Raw genomic sequence first — 21,795 nt, 5'->3', positions numbered from 1 at the left:
CACGTGACTACATCTAAGTATAGCCAACCACATGGCACCAAAGATGGAAGTGTCTATGTATATGATGCTTAATCTACGGCCACCTCTATTCTCACCCCGGGTGAGAATGCGCAGGCGGGTCTTGGCTATTTTCACCCGGTGGGCGTTCACCGTTATAGCCTAGGCCAACCAGTGAAGCGTTCACCCTGAACCACAGAATTCCATCAGAAAGTAATCGTTTAGAACCAGTTCTAGTAATCGTTGGTGGGGTGAAAGCGAGTATCCCTAAACGGGATCGCAATTGCACAGGAGTGCCTCCAATTGATAATTTGCCATGTAAACGTGAAGATTGTGTGTGTTTTTTTTTTTTAATATTATTTTTGCAAGGGTGACAAGCCCCCCTGATACACCCCCCCACTAACTGGGGCAAGCCCCCCTGAAACCCCACACTGTTATGGCTAGTGCGCAGGCACAGAGGTCTAGATTTAGATCTAATGCACATGTAAACACAGTGGGTCCACCAAAGTTCAATCCGGCCAAAATACATTTTTAATTATAAAAAAGGCACAAAAATGTTACTGGCTAATGATGTGGTAGGGTTCACTTAGCGGCCACTTTTGTCCTTTGCAATCACTTCTGTTTCTGTAAGCAAACGGGAAGGCATTTTCCAAAGAGCTCCTAGATTCTAGAATCTAGTGATCTAGATCTAGCTGCACAGTCCCTTTTCCATTCTCTCTTGTTTCGCCGAACGACTTTTATTTTCAAATTGTCGAGTGTTGCCGGGTCCCTACCGGGAAGAGGATCGAAGATGTGTTCTGTGCTTTGAGCGATCAAGGCTTTGTTGCCCTCTGTAAACTCTGTTGCATTCAGACCACGCCTGCATTATTTTTCACTCGAGTATTCCTGTGCTGTTTCCTCATTCACTCTGAGAGTGAGCGACCATAGCGTTTCTGTCGTACCTCTGTGCCAATGGTGGATGATTCAGGGTGCCGTTAACGTAGCCACTGTAAATTTTTATTATAAATTACCCCGCTTTGCCTCTTGTCCGATTAAGACGAAGTTCTAGATCTATTTATGATTCTAGGACTTGTAGACTGACTCGGCAATGGGGTCATGAAGTGGGAAGTCGGGAATCTTAACAACTGCAATTTAAAATACAAGCCGAGCCGAGCGAGCTGTTCTCCGTGGCTTCAGGATCACTTTGTTCAAATTGATCATCAGTTTTCACGTCGAGTTTTATTTCTTTCGCTTCACAATGGTTTCCTTTTCACTGGCAATCTGACATCAAGAATTTTGTTGAGATTCCCGACTTTGCATTTTGGGACCCCATCGCCGAGTCAGTGTACGAGTCCTAGATAAATATAGATCTAGATTTTTGTCTCATCGCCATTGGATATGTGGCAAAGTGGGGTAATTTCAGTGATCATAATCTTCCGCGGATCCCCGGAAATCCGGGATTTTCAGTCTTCTCCGCTTTTTCCCTCCCAGTTCCTCCTTTTCGTGAGTCACGTGGTTCGCGCAAATTAACCCCCGCTTATCAACAATACAATGCCTTACGATCGGCCCGCGCAGTCCGCCAGTGATGCGATACTCGAATTTCAGGGCGCTTCCATCATCGTGAAACTGCTAGAGACTGCAATGTTAATGTGGGGCCTATTTTAGCTCGATTAGCGCCATTTCACACGCATGAGCCCTCTTGAAAGCATTCATCTGAAGGAACTGACAAAATTGAACTTTCTTAGAATTTAAAAAATTGATTTGAAAATCAAAAACAAATTTAGGTATGTGTGCGGTTGAGGAAGTTTGACCATAGAATAAAAGAAAGGTGACAAAGTTACTATTTGTGTTGGTGATTCTAGTGGACATTCCTGGTAAAGTGTTATGAAAATACTGCCATGATCTAGAAAAAGTAGAAGTTCCTGTAATACCACCTCATCCAAGCCCATATTTTCCCTATCCTCAAAGGTACGGTGGTAACTCTTAATTACACAATTTCTTTTGAAAGTGAAATCGATGTTAATAATTTTTATGGGTGTGGTAGGGTCTTGTGATTCTATTTCGCAGGTTTGGTGCTTCTGTCGGTGTATTTTCCTCCTTTTTGACTTTTGCTTACAACTTCTTATGATCACTGTTATTTATGATAAAATAAAAGAAACGGATGATAGTGTTGGCGCTGAAAAGGTAAAACTACAATTCACAGAAAACTGACGCTGTAAATGTAGTCACTGCGTTGTAGTTGTATAATTTGTATTGTTGCTACAATACTAGAACTAAAGTAAAATAACAAGTTACTATACTACTGTAGACTATAGGCATACTCTTAATTCAGTGTTTTGGAAGCATGTAAACTGCCTTGTCTTAGTTAATATATATATATATACATTGAAACCGGCATTCACTGACATTAGATTCCTCCACAAAAAAGAACCTGCCTTGGATTCATTGATATGATTCGATGTGAGTGAATCACACTTTGGATGGATTCAAGTACTGTAGACTACAGAGTTGTCAATTTTAAAAACTCATGGTCGTTAAATCTTGCCTTTCCTGAGACTGAATACTCAAACTCGGTGAAATTGAATTTCTCGAATTCAAGGTTCACTCTACAGCTTACTTGGAACCGATTGACTTTTATCAGTAACATTTTTGTAAGTTACTTCATTTATTTTATTTTCAAAATGAAAAGCTGTTCTGAGGTAAGCCTATGATGTTACAAATTGGGATGGCACTGTCTGTATATCTTTTTTTCAAATTTTTTAAAACAGATTATGTTTGACAAAATCCAACTTCTCTGGCTCCCTGTGAAAGGATGTATTCAGTTCAATATAGCTATCCTTTGTTTTCAGTGCATAGACAATATTGCACTATCATATCTTTGTGACACAGTCATCGTGTACATCTCAATCTTTAAGATCTGATCAGTCAAAAAAGACTTTTTAGGCCTGTTCGAAGTAAAAGTCTTAGACTCCGAGGGATAGCTTTTTCACACCAAGCCTCTCCCTGTGGAATGCATTTCCATCACATCAACGACGGGAGCCAACTCACCTCTTAAAAATAAAATTACAAGGTTCTTCATCATCATTGCCTTTCTCACCCTGCACCAGGGTATAGGCCACGTACAAACACTTTCCACCTTTCTCTATCCTGGGCTAGCCTCTTGATGTTATTCCATGTCTTCCCACTTTTCAGTACATAAATCATCAATTTCTGTGATTCTTCTCCAGGTTCCAAGTAGTCTTCCCCTTGATCTCTTACCCTGTGGATTACAGGGTTCTTACTGTACTTTTATATTTCCCTTAGTCTGGATGACCATTTGGGAACTAAGGATAATGGGGCAACCGCTTTTCTCCGTCCTTCTTTATTTTCAGCCTTTCCAAGGGCTTCAACCCAATTTTAAAACTGTCCATTCCCTCCCCCATCTCTTTTTATTTTATATTTCACAGGGTTGATAAGGGCATTAAACCTATGCAACAACTAACAATATTATTCTAATGTGTATGCTTCCAGGCCTTTAGAGTTTCTCAACTGTAGTGCCCCCGAAGATCTCAAAGGCAATGCTACCAAGAGAAGTGAACAAGGGTATGGTTGCTCGAAGGTAAGTCCATTTCAGCTGTAAACATTGAATGTTAAGAGTTCATTCATATCTGAATGATGAGTGACATAAGTCTTATATTCCGTAATTATCCAGACTTTGCCGTACAAGCTTCTGTTTCATAAATGTAACCTGTGAGTGAGATAAAAGACTGTCGTCAGAAGCCTTGGAGCGCAGATTATTGCTCTGGGCATGGTTCAGACCATGTCATTAAGAAACCAGTGATTAGGCTCCAATGTGTTAAATTGAGATGTGCTCATCAACCAGCACAAAGTTTTTGATTTGAGGTTTGAGTGAGATTGAGTCTTACATATATACAGACAATACTGTCTAAGACAGCCACCCTTTGTCGAGGAGGAAAGTGGCCATCTTTTACAGTGTCATTAAAATGTAAAAAGTACACAAGAGAGGAAATGGAGAGTGGCAGTTTGTACAGGTTCTTATACAGGCGGCCATTAGATCAGGTTCGACTATACCTATTGCAGGGCTACCTAAATCTACCGATTTTTCCGGTAGATACCGATTTTGGGCCTGTTCTACCGACATACCGATAAGGTGTCAAAACTACCGGATTTACGATGGGTGCCGAAAGAAGAAAAAACCCCAAAAAAACCCAACCCCGTTCTGCAGTGCTTCCAATCTTCTTTGTTTTCATGTCAATCCGTACATTCCGAAAGTTCCGTGCTTGCCGCATCATCATATCAACCTCATGCGTTAGAGAGAGAGAGAGAGAGAGAGAGAGACAGAGAGAGAGAGGGAGGGAGGGAGGGGGGGAAGGGAGGGAGGGAGAGAGAGAGAGAGAGAGATATCAGCACTTGCCTCCGTAACTTGTCAGAATTTACGGCAACACTCGGCTATAAGTTGTATTAGAAACTGCCAGATCGCGCATTTTGTACACTCGACCATTGTCTATCTGTGCCGTTCGGTCGGCAATAGTTTTTCACGTGCATATCGGCTAAAATCTGTCTACTCACGATAGATAATCTTCCTCCTTCCTTTCATCCATTCATTCTTTCTGTCTATCTTCGGATTTTTGCTGCGTCTGGAATATCTGTCCGTTTAATTCAAAACCAAATCTGAAAAGGCTAGGCCTGCTGAGTTCATATTCTACCGGTCGCGTTTTTTATACATGTATTACGTTCAGCGTTCCCCAGTCCGAGAGTACGTTTCACACGAATAAGCGGCTGTGGCGGCAGGCAGAAGTGTAAGTTTTAATACCGATACTGAGACTCCTTCGCGAAAATCAAAATCTACTTTCACTTTCGTAACCACTCAGATTATTGTCCGGTGATAGTTTGACGTAACGTTAGATTTACAGTTACAGTTAATAAAAATTTGTAACGTGTAGTTTGTGCACAAAAAACACATTGTCACCATACAAATTAAATTGATGTTCTCACTGCTGTCACTATAATGACAAAAAAAAAAGAAAACTAGCGTCCTCCGATTTCTAGATTGTCGGACCCGTCATCGTGACCGGTCAATGAACCTACAGTAGTGCACGTTGGCATGGTGTGGGTACGGCATGAGTAAGGGACCGGCGGGCGGTTGTTGGGGTAATTGAAGTTCATTCAAAGTCGGAGCGTTGCTGTAGGGCTTTGGAATTGAGGTGAGGTGTTTGACACAATAAAATCTATGGCAGCAGGATAAGGCCGCGGTGCAAGAAACTGATGCTAAAATAAAAACGATAAGTGGAAGTGGTTTTGACATTCGACAATCGAGTGCGTAAATGAGGGAACATTAGAGTACAGGCTTGATGATTATATCTTCAAGGTTGGTGTTCCCGGATTTGTCAATTATGACAAATTGAGTAGTGATGAGGAAATGCCATTTTCAACCCTCGGAAAGCTCTATGTTGGGTGCCTATGCATCATGATGGCTTGTTGCTGATTCAAAACTGGTATTGTGATTTTGCATTTTGAAAAAAAATCAGTATTTAGTCCATGATGCAGTTATTCACTGATTGCCAGATTTTCAGCATCAATAGCCTACATCCCACGCTCTCACAGTCCTTCCAGCTCCCGCTCTCAGTACTCGCTCTCTTCTATTGTCACTTTTTGCTTTGCCGTGAACCTAACTATAAAGGTTTTAATATTAAATTTTGTCTTGCATGCTTTTTCAAATCGGTGATTGCTGAAACCAAACATGATGGTTTTGGCAGCTGATGTTCTTCTTGCCTCTCCTTAGGCCCAGATCAGGATTCATTTTGTACTTTTAGGGCAAAACTAGTTAAAATTGTTTGTGATACTTAAGTCACAAAAGACATCAGTGTCCTATGCTAGTGTCGGAAAATATGTTTGAATGTAGTTTCTATTTGTATGGGCTAGGGGTTTTGAAGTCAGTTTGGCAGTCACTGTGCACTCAATTCCAGATTCAATACTGAATGATAGGTGCCTTGAACGATAGTACATAATATAATAAATGCTTAAACCCCCCCCCCCCCCCCCCCCCAAAATCTGGACATTTTATAAACACCAGTTTCGTACCCGCCCACACACACGCACCCACAGAATATTCCGCACACACGCCCTCACGCACACACACACACACACACACACTCACACACACACACACACACACACACACACACACACACACACACACACACACACACACACACACATGTGCATGCACAAACAAGTTTTCAAAATATAATTTCCCAATATCACGAAAATCAAGCGCGTTCGATGAGGCAACAATCATCTTTTTTTTCCCTTTGTCTTTGTACTACCTGATTTTGGCCCAAACTACCTGAAACTAACCCTGAATCTACCTGAAATGGGAATTTTGAGGTAGGCAGCCCTGCTATTGGCTCACAGAATATGACTGCACATATGTGAGGCAGCGTGGTGAAATCAGGCACTCGTCAAAATAACGAAATCAGAGAAACAGGCATTTTTCCGTCAGTTTGGAAATTTATTTTTTTTTGCTTAACCTCTTTTATGTCTGTATAACAACAGATTTCCATATGGATTTTACAGAAAAATATTGATTGAAGGCATAAAATATGCCATTTTTCTGTTTCAAAAACTCTTTAGCTATTGGGGTTATCAGACTTTGGCGGCCATTTTTTCGCTAATTTTGCCATTGTAACCAGGCTTTCCTCCACATGCCCAAAAATTGACGAGCGCCTGATTCCGCAGCGTCATGACACATATATCTTGCTGGGTCTAGGAAAGCCACTTCCAAAAACGTGATGGCCTGCCTAGTAAGGCCAATTTAGTGAATGTTTTAATGAATATATTACCTTTTAGTACATTGAGAATAGTATGATCATAGCAGATTCTGACTTTGTAAGACTGGGCTCTGGAGGAGAGGGCTTTCCGACAGTAAACATTGTATCCAAGTCTACAGAAAAACAGATCTAGCCAAATGGCAGTGTTAGGCAGCAGGATCTTAAATCTTAAGTTTGTAACACTGCTCTTCTTTATGACTGATTGAATGTAGAGTTTCCTGGAAATCATCACCCACTGTATAATTGTAAATAGTCACGAGAACAACTTATTTTTTGTACATTCTGACAAGTCTTCTTGTTGGGAAGTAGATCTTTAATTCAATCGTTTAGCCTTATCTTGAATGGTCGTCCCAAGACTCGAGGCTCTTTGAATCGATGGTGAGCAGAGGCTCATACCCATTTCTTTTGTGTGTATTGATACTGGCAGTACTTGTACTTGTTTGCGAAAAATTCATTTTGTGATACCTGACTGGATCGTAACGTTTTGTGTTTTCAGTGGGGTGGAGAAAAGTATGAAGATGTCCAGAACACGAGTGTTTGGTGTACTGCTCTGCCTGGCATTGAGTGCTATGGAAACAGGACCTTTCTACGGGATGGATTTCCTTGCATAATGTAAGTTAAAACTACCTGTTTCTTCATGTTCTTGTACATGATGTTAGATATTTAAAAAAAAACAACTGTTCAGTTTATATATAACGTGTCCCATACTCTTTGTTCTGTTCTATGTTTTTTTCGTCTACTTCTATGGAAAATATTGCTATGATTATCTTGTCAATATTCTTCAATTCGATATTGATTATGTTCGGAAATAAGTTTTCAAGTTAAAAGTGAACTTCCAATAGAAAATGAGAATCTGTGTCTCAAGATAATGTTTAACATTTTTGAGTTGTATGTCATTTAGGTTCTTCTAGACCTCTAGGAGTGGATAGATCAGAAGAAGTGTAGGCTCTGGTTTACAATCTGTTTCAGTTTATCTTTTAGAAAATTCTGTCTGTGATAGTGTGAATCTAAAGGCAAAGATGCTGCTGTATTTTGTATATGTGATTTGATTTTGCAGCTGTGCTTGGTAGTAAAGGTAGAGAAAGGAAAGCTTATATATAACAATGTATGGTATGGCATTGTGAACCAAGCATCACATTCTATTGAAAATATATGTGTGATTTTTTAAAACCCCTATTCTTAGCATTATACATAGGTCACCACAGCATAACCAAAACTTCAGCCAGCTGATGGCTTCTCAGAACCAAATTATTTCAGTGTTTTTCAGAGGTTCAGAGGGTGTAGTAAAGAAATTGCTTTTGCTTTTGATCGAAGCAACGCATATCAATGAAATTTCACTTACAAAATCCTTGGACGTCAGCATCTAAATTTGGAGTGGAATGTCCTTTTTTCTAAGCCTGTACTACAGGCAGATGTGCCAGGCCAGTAAAAGCCAGTATGGCTCTACAATGGGAAAGCTTGTAAAAGCCGGTATGGCAACCATGATGGGAAGACTGGTTAAGGTCAGTGTGACTCAAAAAGTGTGTCCTAGCACAAACAATGAAGTTAAGTTAATCAGGACACTGGGATGATGGGGAATGATATTGTAGGAGGCTCTAATTGACGTGGAACTGGATGGGTTGAAATGTATTAGTGATTGCCTTTGCTATTACTCCTAATTAATTTCCCTTTTAACTGCTTTAAAAAAAAAAAAGTCCACGGAGATGCAGTTTTTACAGTAAATCGATACTTTTATGATGGAGCAACAGTTGATAAGGAAAGAAAAGATTGTAAAAGTCACTTTGAGCCCTGCATTTGGAACTTAATAAAAATAAAAGACAATGAATAGATAACACTTCTTTGATCTCCATGGAGAAATTTGAGTTAAATTGGCAAACATAACTTGAATACATATTTCAACATACAAAATATACATACAAGAAATATGAAATGCTCAAAATTACACCAATGTAAAACAATTTAACAAATATGCTGTTGCTGGTTGCCACTGTGAAGCACCCTGTTGTTTGAACTAGGGTCAATCATGTCTTGCTCAAGGACACACCACCCTTCTACATCCCTTGTCACCTACATTTGCTTGATATTTCTTGTTGAGTCTGAAGTGAGCAGTCACCCGGCTACTGGAGCCCCTGTTACTTGACCTGACTAGTTAGCACATATGTGTCACGATGTGGTGGAATCAAGCGTAGTCAATTTTTGAGTATGTGGAGTTATTGGTATCTGCTTATAGCTTTTTCATTTCTCTTACTTTTGATGCAACAAAATATCTATTTATCTTGGATACAAGTTGAGATATTGGCGATGGAAGGAGGTGGGGTCAACTGGTTTCAGAGGTAAAATTAGCGAGAAAATGGATGCCAAAGTTTAGTTATTTCCTTAGCTTGAGGGTCCGTGGAAACTGAAAATTTACGACTTCTGTACATTAAATCAACTTTTTTTTCGTAAAATTCACTCCGAAATTTGTTCTATAATGGTCATGAAAGGTGTTTAGCCAAAAACAAAAATTGGATAAAAGTTCTCAAATTGCGGGAAATGCCAATTTCTTCACTTTGATTATTTTGACAAGAGCCTGATTTCACCAAGATGCCTCACATATATGGGTTTCCACTCTTGATGGGACCTTATTTAGGTTGTGTGATGTCATGCAGGAGAGATACTTACTTTAGAAAGGGCGGGTCGATATTTACTTGCACTGAAAAAAAATGAGCATTTTGAGTTAAAAGCATAAAAGTGATATATTCTGATACGCATCATGAACAATGCCATAGGTCTGTATCATTTATTCTTATTTCTTTCCAGGTATAACAATCATTACTTTGTGACTACACTGATTTATTCTGTCCTGCTGGGGTTCCTGGGCATGGATAGATTTTGCTTGGGTCACACAGGTGATGATTTTGCACCATTTTCATGTATTTCTTTCGGCAGCTACCTTACAGACAATGTTCTGTCAGTGCAGCTTAAATGATTCCATATTGTTTCATGTCTTACAGAGAAAGTTTGAAAAATCTCTTTGTCTTAATTAAACATTGATGGATTTGTTTTGATTTGCCTATGCAGTTGAGCCTGGTTTGAATCAAAGGGAAGGCCACCTGTTCAGGACAATCATCTGTACAAACGACCTCTTTCCACTTCTCCCCTTGCGTTTTTTTTATAGTAAGAACATTGTCCAAGAGAACCACCTGTCTGAGATGACCACTTTTCTCATTGACTATGGGTGTTCATCTTTGACAGGTTAATACAATATATTGATACAATACTATATTTTTCTCAGATTATTTCTACCTTAATTTTCTTTAATGCAGCTGGGAAGAAAGGAGTAATATGGTTCATTTTTAAATACCGGTAGAATCTCCAGTTGGAAGTGCACAACAGATAAAAAAACAAATCCCAGAATTTTCGGTAGTCTTCTTATTTACTTCATTCTTGTTTTAAATTGTAGGGAAAAGGTGATAGTTTTTGAAAATAATGTTAACTTAGTTTTGAAATTTCCTTCATATGACTGATATTGACCGGCAGGGACACATATTGTCTTTTGGTTCTTTTGAATTGAAGAGGTTGGCATCGACTTTTAAGCTTTTTGACACTGTGTTTCTCAGCTTTTATTTCATAGGAAAGCTTTCTGGATCAAATGTGTTTGCACAGTTCATGGTACCTTTCAAGCTTTTGCACAGTATACAGCCTAGCAGGCACTTAACGAAAAGTGCACTGAAACATGCACACAGTGAACAGGTTTGCCAGCCCTGAATAATTTTTCTTCTTGTATGTATTCTTTGTATTTAAAACATACACAGAGCAAAATTCATACATATATAATATATATATATATATATAAGAAAAGATTTCTGCATCCTGCTGATTTCAATATGTGCATGTTAGACTTTTGTCATTGTTCATAGATTTTTCCAAACTTTTTTTTCTGTTGTTACTGGTGAAGGATCTTTCCTTTTGTTGAACTGATTGTTTTTTGTCTTTTTCAGGGACAGCTGTGGGAAAGCTGCTTACTCTTGGTGGCCTGGGCATTTGGTGGATCATTGATGTGGTGTTGTTAGTGACAGGACAGCTGAAGCCTGCAGATAAAAGTAACTGGGTTCCCTATTACTGAGGTGGGGTAAGACGTTGAAGGAGACTGGACCTCTTTTGACTTGGACCAAGTTGGTGCGAGTCCATTTGGTGGTTTATTGTGATAATACATTGTACCGTAAATCCTGTCTGAATGACCATGGTTTACCTGAGCTCTGTCAATTGGACATAAGAGAGTTGTAAAGATATAAACCTCTAATATTATCCTTAGTGGTAGACTAGGAGACCATCAAGTGGAAAAGTTGTTAAACTGGTCCAGTGGTAGACTCAAGTTGAACCAAAGAATCATGCTAGACCGTCAAGTGGACTACCACAGATCGAGCCTATGCTGAGCAGCCTATGGAGTTTCCTGAGTACCCGTGGTGGCTTAGTGAAGACCGTGGACCATGGCAATGATGTTCTATTTGTGACACGAGATCAGTGTGATTTAGTACACAGAAGGAGACGGAGAGAGAAAGTCAGATTTATATCATTCTTGAGAGTAAACCACTGGAACATGTTTGAAGCATTAATATTTATGAGCACATTATGAAGAAATAAAATTGGATAGGTGCGTAATTAAACGATGGCTAGTGATGTCTGCAGACTTACTCTGTTTTTGTGTGTTATGACTGGAGATTTCACAGAGGAAATTTGAATGGATAGTTTGCTCACCCACTCTGTGCTTTGATCCATTAGTTTGTAGAAAAACAATCGCAAAGACTGTAAGGTAATGATTCTTTTTTTTGTCTGTGAACTCCGTTGTGTTTCCCTACCAGGTGTACTGACTATTTGATTCAAAATTTTTCTTTTTGGCTTAGTTGTTCAGTCCAGTAAAGATCTCAAATGGGTCTTGCCTGTTCTTCATATTCCTGTGATTGTCACAAATAAGTCTTTGTGGCCAGTGAGGTAACCTGTTTTTAGTAATATTGGACAAATTTTACACAGGGATGGAAACTGATTAGTCCAAAATTTTCTGAATTTTTTGAGCTGTACAGATTTGGAAAGATACACTTCTTCAATTGTAGATTAGTACACATAGTAGAAAGACTCACCATTAAAAATAGATGGACCCACACTCTCTCCAGCCTCCTCTTGATCAGCACTGGAATTTGTTTCTGTCTGAGCCACTGTTCTGCGTTCAATATGACGTCTTGGCTTTGCTGGTGCCTGCAAACAACAATTTTGAATGTGTTCATAGCTTGCCTGTTGGCTCCAGCTAGTGAGTGGTCGTTTGTTTACTCGCGCCTTGCCCGAAGTCTTGTGAGGTGTCTTTTAGGCCTATGTCACAATAACTATTCTAAAGGTGCGTTCACTCTACATGTCCTATTCTAAAGGTGTGCTCACTCTACATGTTCAAAGGTGCGCTTACATCACAAGAGTGGCGGCTGGGGTATTTTCTCCAGTCAAGCGGGCAGCATTGACTGGGCCTGTGTTGAAAGCGAGGCTCGCGCGGTCCACATCTTTTTTAGGTCTGTGGAATGAACAGACTGAAGTTCCCACGCACGGGTCCTAGGCCTTAAAGCCCGTATACAAACAATTTGCTGATTGCCGCAGCTGAAGACAAGTGATGCGCGAGCAGACTAACATACGGGTCACGCCACATACGGAAAACAGTTCGCTCACCCTTATGGAAAATGATAATTTCACTTTACTGGTCGACCGAGTGCTTACGGAGGCCACTTACAGATGTTAGGTCCCTCTTACGAAAAATGATGGAGCAAATTAAAATTATAGATTTCCATAAATTTACGGGAAATTTCCATCCCTGTGTATGCAAGTCTGTCCATTATTCTTAAAAACTTGATTTAGAATGTGAGTGGAGGAATGCACAGCCAGCAGTATTGTGATACCAATATAATAATAATAATAAATTATATGTATTTGTTTTGTTCAGTTGACAGTTTTATGTCTCCTTCCTCTTTCAGCCTCATGTCTTTTCCTTTTCACTATTTCTCCATGGGTTTCTCTCAAGCATGCTTTCTCTCAAAATTAAGTCAGATGTGTATGCCATTTACCCACTTTGAAGTTTAGTTTGTATTCGTCTAGTAACAGACAAACATATACATTAACAGTAGGTTTGTGTATGTTTCTGTCAAATAAAACTTGTTTGGTCTGTTCGGTTTGCTATGGGTATATTGTTCCTTTCGTCATAGTGAGGTTTCATCCCTGATCTACTTGTGAGACAACAGATCTTGTGCTCATGTGTGAGAATATGTGTCACAACGCGGTGGAATGAGGAGCTCGTCAGTTTTTGGGCACGTTCGGTTATTGGTTTCGTCATAATTGTTTGTTTGTTTGTCTATCTTTCAGTAAAAAAAATACCCATATATCTTGAACAGAAGTCAGGATATTTGCAAGGGGGGAGGGGTTAGCTGGTTCCAAAGGTAAAATTAGCAAGAAAATGCTGCCAAAGTTTGGCGACTTCCATTAATTGAGAACCCTTGGAAACTGAAGACTTACATTATCTATGCTTTCAATCAACGTTTTTCAGTTAAATCCAAACGTAAATGTGTTTTTAAATGGACATAAAAGGTGTTAAACCAAGAACCAAAATTTGATTAACCTTGCCAAACCGGTGGAAAAACGCTGGTTTCTTTGATTTCGCTATTTTGACGAGCGCCTGATTTCACCATGATGCCTCACTTATGTATGTTTACAAGTCTGTTTTGTACTTGTTCCTCTGGGTGGTCAGGTGTTTTGTTTGTTTGTCTCTTTTTCTTTATGCTGTATATGACTTTTTCACATTTTTGTTTACTTTTGATGTAATGTTGAATGTTGGTTTGTTCCCCCCCTCCCCCCTTCCAAACTCGTGTCATACAAATTTGTAAAATACACATTGATATGTCTGTTGATCTATTGCTCCTTGCATTCCTAATCGTATGATGTATTTTCACTTGTTCATTGTCATTCATATATTGTAAGTATTCATGCATAGTGTAAGTTCTTTTTTCTTAGAGTGTATAATTGTTGTTGTAAATGTGGATTATTGTTGTTAAGGAATGAAGTTTTGACGACTATTTTACTTTTCAAAAATGTCGTTCATGAAAGTAACATTGTTTCACACGATGCCTGAGAAAAGCCAAGCCAGTCTATAAAATTTTACTTTTGAGATGGAGCAGACATTTTGCAAGACCTTCTCTTTGCTTTGAAGATTTGAACCCAAGAACTGTTCTCTGTAAAATTACTGCTGCTAAGTAAAAGTAAGAAAAAGTGTGAGAAGAATTGAACACCTTTTTGTTAAATCAACCAAGTAGCTGCAAAATACTCTGTAAAAATCTAGCTTTGGTATAGCTTGTTCACTTTTGTCTGTCAGTGTTAAGAAAATTCTAGTACCCCCCTGGCGGTGCTACTGACTGAAGTGTCTTTAAGCTATTCTCAAAGAGGGGACATTAACATATTCTTTTGCTCAGTAGAATTGTAAATGGGCTGATTCATCAATGTCATGCCTGAACTGCATACAGGGACCTGCTGCTTTTTCTTTCCTAATCCTTACTATCGTCATTTTCCCCCTACTTCTTTTGTATGTTTGTCTCTCTCTTTTGACTATCTATTTCCGGGGTGCCTTGATAGTCGAAGCAGACTTTGTGCTGTTGAAGCAAGAGAGGTGAGCAGAGTAGGTCTGATTCCCTGTAAAGACTTCTCTGTTGACATCCACCCCTTGGCTCTCATATAACCTTATGCAGTTGCGAGTGCCGTAAAAACTCTAAAACTAAAAAAAGAAAATTGTAGCTCCTTTATTCATTTGCCAATGTGCCTGTGGGCCTGTTACCAAACATTTTTTTGGTTGCTGTCCAGTAATTTTAAAAGTTTCTCTATTTGGGCCAAATTAAACACTGCCCTTTGGGTGCATACACCGGATCACTACAACCAACTACAATAAATGATTTACAGTATCATTAATCTAGCCTTAAAAAAATGACCATTTTGAGAGAGTAACACCACCCTGCCTCAACGTTTCAGTGGAAGCCTGTAGATTTCCTTCTAATCTAAGACTGTCTAGGTGCTTTGACGTGAATCTTTGTTGAAGTACTCACCCGTCTGTTGGACTGTGTTTCATAGGTGTGCGTAAAAGTGTGGTGTTGAGGAAAATTGGTCAACTTTCTGATGTTTTAGTTTTAGGTGTATGCTGTAAATCCCCTATTATTCTGAAAATTCTCTCACCCGCTTTAGACTAACATCAAAGAAAATGTGTGGGAACTAGTTTTCTCAGTGACCTTCATTCATGGGCTTTTAGATTCTGTTGGTCATCCAACTTTTAGACTCATTTGCTGAGACTTGAGAAGATTAAACAGAGCAATTTGTTTTTTATCTTGTTTTGACTTCTGACAGACAAAAAAGAACATGCTATAGCTACTGCACATTGTAATATTGTACAGACACAGGGTATGATTAATGTCTTATATATATATAAAATACATGCTTGTATTTATTGCCTTTGTCATCAATTTTGTGAGTCTCATGTGTGTTTCTTTTGGAATAAAATATGATTTATACATGACTTATTCTTTGGTTAGTTTCCAGGTTGTTTTAAGATGTGATCGTCATGTTTTTGTATTCAGATGTGGCTTTTTATTTGTTTGTGAGCAATAACATCCCTTGTAAGAAACCTGCTGGGTGGGTGCTCTGGTGTAGTTTGCCCCGTCTTTTTCTTGTCAATCATCTATCGCCCTTTCCTCAACCTCCCTCTTTTTTGCGTTTGTTACTCTCTTGTAATTCTAATCTTATGCACTTATATGACCTTATACTTATAGTGTTGCAAGTGCTGTAAAACTCTTACTGAAATTAAAAGCATGATGTCACCCTGAGGTAGCGGGTGGTTGGACAGCACTTCTGGTACTGGTAGGTCCTACTTCTTTACTTTCCTTCTGTTATTTCTGTCTGTCTCGTTTTTTCCTAGCACTAAATGACTTATTGTGTCAGTTTGCTTCTTTTTACTCAACCTATCAAACAAACCTCAAGGCAGAATCTATTCACTACTGTAAGTGAATGAAACCCCGTCCACTGTTTCGCCAGAACTCAAGTCCTGGGAACTGTCAAGTGTATCAGTCACACAAAAAAGGTATTGCTTATTTCTAACAGTAGCTACTTTATAACTTAAGTTTCCGAAAAACTGGCCTGTGCTGCAGTGGTGAGGTGCTTCGCTGTTGCATGCAGGAGAATTAATTGCCAAGTTCAATTCCGGAGGGGAGGGGGGGGGGGGGGATTTTTATCGAGTATTTCAGTCTTTCTGCTGGGATGTTGTATTCCTATCACTGTCCCCGTTGTTTTATGCAAGAAAAATTCTGAAATGATGCAAACTGAGCCAAAAAATGTGAAATTATGCGATTCTATTAATTTTAACAAAGAATGATGAAGGAAAATAATCTGAAATTATGCAAAAATTATCAAATTTTGCAAAATTATGCAGGGTGCATAAAACCACGGGGACAGCTATCAGCTTAGGTTTGGCTCTGACAGGCAGGGTCAGTTCTACTTTCAGTAATGAACAGATTTTACCTGAAGGTGACATCAGGAGACATAGCTTCAAATGCCAAGCAAGTGATTATTACTACGGTATTAAATTGGTTTCTTTAAAGATTTATTTATCAAAAATGCAGCTGAAAAAGATTTTTTTAAGGTTCAGAAAAAAAAGAATTATTCTTTAGAAAAACCAAAGCTGTATTGAGGACACACAAACTACAATGAGTGAGGTAAAGCAATTTTATTAGTGCATTAATTTAAATAATTGTAGTAAAAAGCAATTATAAACATTGCACCGAAACCTTTGCTAAATAACCAACATTTCCCTAAGGCATAACAGTATAATATAAGCATTTTATTGAGAACGAAGTTGCAGGTTCCCAAGTTCCAGATTACATTCAAGCAATTTGACCGCAGACATATTGTAAACATCAACATTTCTTATAAAACGAAACACTCATCTAACAACCTCATTTGCGTACATGGAAATGTACAGCTGACCCAGAACGGAAGTCATCAACAACATAATAAAATCACATTTTAAATGGTCAGTAGTCCAGATTGACACTGCATGGAGAGTCGCTTGGGAGTCTCTTGTGGGTTACATGTCTTTGGCACTATGACTTAACAATCGCAGCTGAAAATGGCAAAAAGATAACATAACATATATGCATACATCAGATTCAAAACTAAAAAACAGACCCCAAAACCTTCAACTTCGATGTCTTATAAACAAGACATGTTGAAGTTCATAGAAGACAAAAGTGACAGGGAAAGGGACGTAGTGAAAAGCTGGGAAACTCAACAAAAAGGAAAAAAAAAGGCTGACCAGAGAAAATGCAAAGCAAAAAAAAACTACCTTCAAGGCTGAGGTATAATTTTTTTATTAACTCCTTATCTCCGGCAAGCCACCCCCAGCAGCTTGCGGTCGGAACCCCTGTACCAATGAGCCTCCGGCAGAGCCTTGGGCATATTCCTTTAAGTTTAAGATGATTTTGACGTTAAATTACTTTCCGCCAATTGACGGAGTTAATTCATTAGATGAAAAACTATCAAAATAGATTAACTTGTTTTGATTTAAAGAATACTTAAGAGACGTAGACCTATACTATATGTTACTTAGAGGGCCCCTGCATAGTGGATTTATCCCCCCCTCCTAGATTATAAAGAGTTAAAAATATGTGATCTTTTGCTAACAAAAAGCACATAATTGAAACATACATGTTTATTAGATCTATAAATAGATAAAAGTGTCTTCATTGGATAACCTTTTAGGGAGTGAGGTTTATCATTTAAGCACAACAAAATAAGATAGAAAAACATTCTGAAGGTAAAGATGTTAAGGGCAACGAGAATTTGCATATATAAAAAAGACCATGACTCTTACAGTATCCAAAATGTAACCATGAACTGACTGATGACGTTTATGAACACATTATTAATACTTAACGTGGGGGCTGGCAAGGAGGAGATAAAATAAGAAACAAATTGTTCTAAGGCACTTCATGTTGTAAGTTGTAACTTGTAACCATCAGCAATTCAACGAACCCTGTCAAGACAGTTCAAGGACTGCCATCCACCTGAATACTGTTTGAACTGTGTCTTAGAACTTGAGCAACTGACCTGTAGAGGCCTACGGTTTACACCTCGCATTAGAAGTTTTGGATTTTTTTTTAAACCACTAAATGAAGTCACATAAATAAATCTCTGCATAATAGCAGCAGGATTTAACCCAAAATGAATGCAGCAAAAGAAAATCTGTATTCCGTCCCCCCTCCCAACAGTGTAACATGTGTTCATGAACCAAGTTTTGTTTTAAACTACTTTGGAAAAAAAATCTAAACATGAATTCAAATCCAGATTTTCGTACAGGCTATTTGTTAAAGCATACCCGTCAATAATGCATGTTTTTAAACATTAAAAATCATCCTAATCGTTCACATGATTATTTTTTATTTATTTCAAATACACAAAGCAATAAGTAGAGATAATGCATTAAAACAAATATAATCAAACGGTAAGAATCATGGCAGTTGAAGGAATGTAAATAGCAATTTCACAATTCAAAATCATCCCCAAAAACGTGTGAAGCTACTTCCCCCTCACAAATGCAATACTTGAAAGCAGAATATTTTTTAATGTTTATTTCACAAAGTATACGATATCAGCACATTCACAAAGTTTGTGAGATCAGCTCATATGATTTTAGATCCCTCTGCAGGTACCATGACATCGTTAGCATAACTAGATCTGGCAACATTTTCAGGAGGGGGGTGAAGGCCTGTCCCCTGTGCCACGAGCTCGCTCATACACTTGAACGCCCACCTCATAGGCCAGCTGATCTGCATTTTGCTGAAACACAAAGGGCAAGCTTAAAGTTACACTCAAGGTTCAAAAGGGGCTTAAAATTGTGATCTTACTACATCTATTATGATCTATCTTTCTGTCTATTTGTCTGTCTCTCTGTATCTCTTAAATCCTTACCTCTCTTTCCGTCAATCTCTGTCTCTCTCCTCTATTTCTCTCTGGGTGTCTTTTCCTATCTCTTTCCTTCTCTGTCTGTATCAATCTATTTCTCTCTCGGTCTTTATTTATCTGTTTATCTGTCTCTCACCTGTCTCTTCGTTCACCCATCTATCTGTATACGCATGTACTGTTATTATGTGTCTTCCCATACACAAAGCATTAGCTAAGTATTTGCAAGCAAGAAAAAAATCACTCTTCAATCTGATAAAAAACTACCCCCCCCCCGACCGACTTTTCAACATGAAAGAAGGAGCCGGGGGTGGTATTGCAATGCTTGAAGGGAGGACTGGACAGCAGTTGGCTTAGCCTTCTTGAACAAAGACTAAGCTAAAGTATGTTATTGTGCTAGCTGCAGATCCTTTAGTACATTTTCATCTGCTTTATTTCTAAGTAATCTAAGGCCACAAAATACAACATAGTGATATTCAGAAATTTAAAACTATGTCAGCCAGTTGCCTACATTTATAAAAGGCTAGCATATCCACTCCTGAGGTGAAGTGAAATTATCACTGAGATCACGAGAAGTAAAAACCAATACAAGGTATGCTTGCAAAAACTTACAGCTGGCCATCAAGAGAGTGACAGAAGAGCAAAAAACATGTTTCAGGTGACTGCTATCAACTAAAGGTTTCCCCATAACAGTAACATACTTAAGTCAAATATGTGTCCAAACTATTTTGTATGTAGAGAAACACACTTCTTTGAAAACATCTGTCTTTATTACAAGATTACAATCAAGCTTTCTTGCAGCCAAAGTGAGGCAATATCAGAACATCTGAATAGAAGAAAACTGACCACTGACAGGGCAAAATGTATGACTGAAATCAGCCAGAGTAGAGTTTAGTATAAAAAACTGGTCATCTCCCCGTTGTATTTTCTCTTAGCTTTTGGCTAAAACTAAAAAGCAATCAAAACTACAGTATTCCATCTACCTGGGAATCGGCTTCTGCATACACCCTGACAACATCTTCTGTTCCCGATGGTCTGGAAGAAAAAAACCCAACAACCTTTTATTCAAATACAGAGTCGCAAATGGTTACCTAAATATATTCATATTAGCCCATTTGTACTGCTTATTTGTTTAAAGTTACATGACATTTATTTCAGTGCCATTTACGCTGTGATAGCTCAATGATGAAGTCAAAGGTATGTGTTTCGCTAGTATCACCAGTGCAGTATATGTTCCTACCAAAATTGAAGAGCGGTCTTTCAACATTCAGTTCCGTCCAATTTCACTTATCAGTTTGTTAGTGTTTGAGTGCATGTACATGTAATCTGCAGTTTGCACTGTAGAATGTGATAGTTTTCAGCACAGTATTACAAAAACTGTGACAGTGACGACTGAATAAAAATCAGCATTTAAGACTTAAAATGAAAGTAGGCGCTGGAAAGTTTTAGACCCTCAGATCTATTGAGACAAAAACTATGACAGAATGAATTATGAATGATAAATGTAGAAATACTATTCAAAAGGACACATACCTGACAAAGGCCCGGCCATTTTTGTAACCAGCAGCTAGTCCTTCCACTGCCTCCTGCAGGCCAGGAGGATGAGTTGTGCGCCGCTCAGCATCTGTTGTTTGCACCACAGTACGATCCTCCACCTGAAATGGACAACAAGATATTATAATAATTATATTAATCATACTTACTACTTACTCTCTCCCTTTATCGTCAGGTACAGGCGGCAGTGAGCAGTCGAGCCATGCTTGCTTGTTCCTGGCCACCTTCTCAAGTCTCGGTACATCCAGGCCCCGGGTGATTGCCACATCCCTAATTGTGCCTCTGTAGCTTCTAGCTGGTCTACCTCTTTTTCTTTTTCCAGTTGGTCTCCAATATCATGTCTGACAGGGCAATCTTGTTTTTGGCATTCTTAGAACAGGTCTTAAATATCTCCACCTTCTCCTTTTTACGTCGTGTTGATATCTTCAATTCCAGCTGTTTCCAACACTTCATTATTTGTAATAAATTCATTCCATTTTATTAGTAAAATTCTTCGTAAACATTTTGTTTGGAAGCTTTTTAAAGGGCCAAAACATTACTATTGGATATTTTTTATTTCGTCTTCATTGAAATGTGATCTTTGACTTCTATATGGTTTTCAAATTTACAAAAGCCATCTATGCATTTTTAAATCTTTGGTGGATGTCGTCGAGGCAGTCAGCAGTTTTGGAGATAATGCTGCCAAGGTACTTGAATTTACTAATTTCAATAGGCTCTCCATACAGAGTAGTGTTTCTGGTGATAATCGCAGCACTTCTGTCCTGGATACATTTATTACAAGGCTGACTTTTCCCGCTGCTTTTGTTAATTCATTTGTTTTCAGTTGCATTCTATGTCAAGTGGAGTTTACAAGGCAGATGTCGTCTGCAAAATCTAAATCTCCTAAATACGTGCCATTTGTCCATCCAATGCCTATTTCAATGTCTTTGCTTTGTCTAATTACAAAATTTATCACAATTCCGGAAATTATTTTAATCATACTATGGCATTCATAGAGTCCATTTCTATAATTTACAGTGCTCAATGTACTTTAAAAGACATATTAATATAGCCAACAATGGCGTAATGTACATCAGCACATAAAATGACACAAATATGTATATCACTGATATTATCAGTGTATGGGTACACGAATAAAAGGATATAGGCAGTGACAGGTATGTATTGAAAAAATTCATGTAGTTTTAGAAAAATGGATCAAACAAAAATACGGTACAGTAGGATCTAGCTTGATGTTTCCTTGAATAGAGAGCAGCACAACGACACAATAACAGTCAGCTTGATTCTTTGAGAAGGACCCGTTAGTCTCAGATTAAGTGTATGTGTGTGTGTGTGTGTGTGTGTGTGTGTGAGTGTGTGTGTGTGCGTGTGAGTGAGTGAGTGTGTGTGTGAGTGTGCGTGTGCATGCGTGTGTGTGTATGTGTGTGTTTGTGTG

The 21,795-nt window shown here is 38.6% G+C and overlaps 2 protein-coding genes across 2 annotated transcripts in view; one reads left to right on the top strand and one right to left on the bottom strand.

Moving 5' to 3' along the window:
- LOC101860213 (TM2 domain-containing protein CG11103) overlaps positions 1 to 13,190 on the top strand; it is a 15,613-nt gene extending 2,423 nt beyond the window's left edge. Inside the window, exons 2-5 of the mRNA XM_005089015.3 lie at positions 3,487 to 3,574; positions 7,303 to 7,418; positions 9,606 to 9,694; positions 10,787 to 13,190. Coding sequence (XP_005089072.1) covers positions 3,487 to 3,574; positions 7,303 to 7,418; positions 9,606 to 9,694; positions 10,787 to 10,911 — 418 coding nt within the window. The 3' untranslated portion in view covers positions 10,912 to 13,190. The remainder of the gene's footprint in view (positions 1 to 3,486; positions 3,575 to 7,302; positions 7,419 to 9,605; positions 9,695 to 10,786) is intronic.
- A 3,367-nt stretch (positions 13,191 to 16,557) lies between these two features.
- LOC101859985 (phosphoacetylglucosamine mutase) overlaps positions 16,558 to 21,795 on the bottom strand; it is a 27,963-nt gene continuing 22,725 nt past the window's right edge. The window contains exons 15-17 of the mRNA XM_005089014.3: positions 20,340 to 20,461; positions 19,790 to 19,841; positions 16,558 to 18,683 (exon numbers count right to left, since the gene is read on the bottom strand). Of these exons, the coding sequence (XP_005089071.1) occupies positions 18,594 to 18,683; positions 19,790 to 19,841; positions 20,340 to 20,461 (264 nt within the window). The 3' untranslated portion in view covers positions 16,558 to 18,593. The remainder of the gene's footprint in view (positions 18,684 to 19,789; positions 19,842 to 20,339; positions 20,462 to 21,795) is intronic.

This window comes from Aplysia californica, unplaced genomic scaffold, assembly GCF_000002075.1.
Source record: "Aplysia californica isolate F4 #8 unplaced genomic scaffold, AplCal3.0 scaffold00002, whole genome shotgun sequence".
Lineage (NCBI taxonomy): Eukaryota > Metazoa > Mollusca > Gastropoda > Aplysiida > Aplysiidae > Aplysia > Aplysia californica.
Note: the sequence above shows the minus strand (reverse complement) of the source record. Positions and strands in the feature narration are given on the sequence as shown.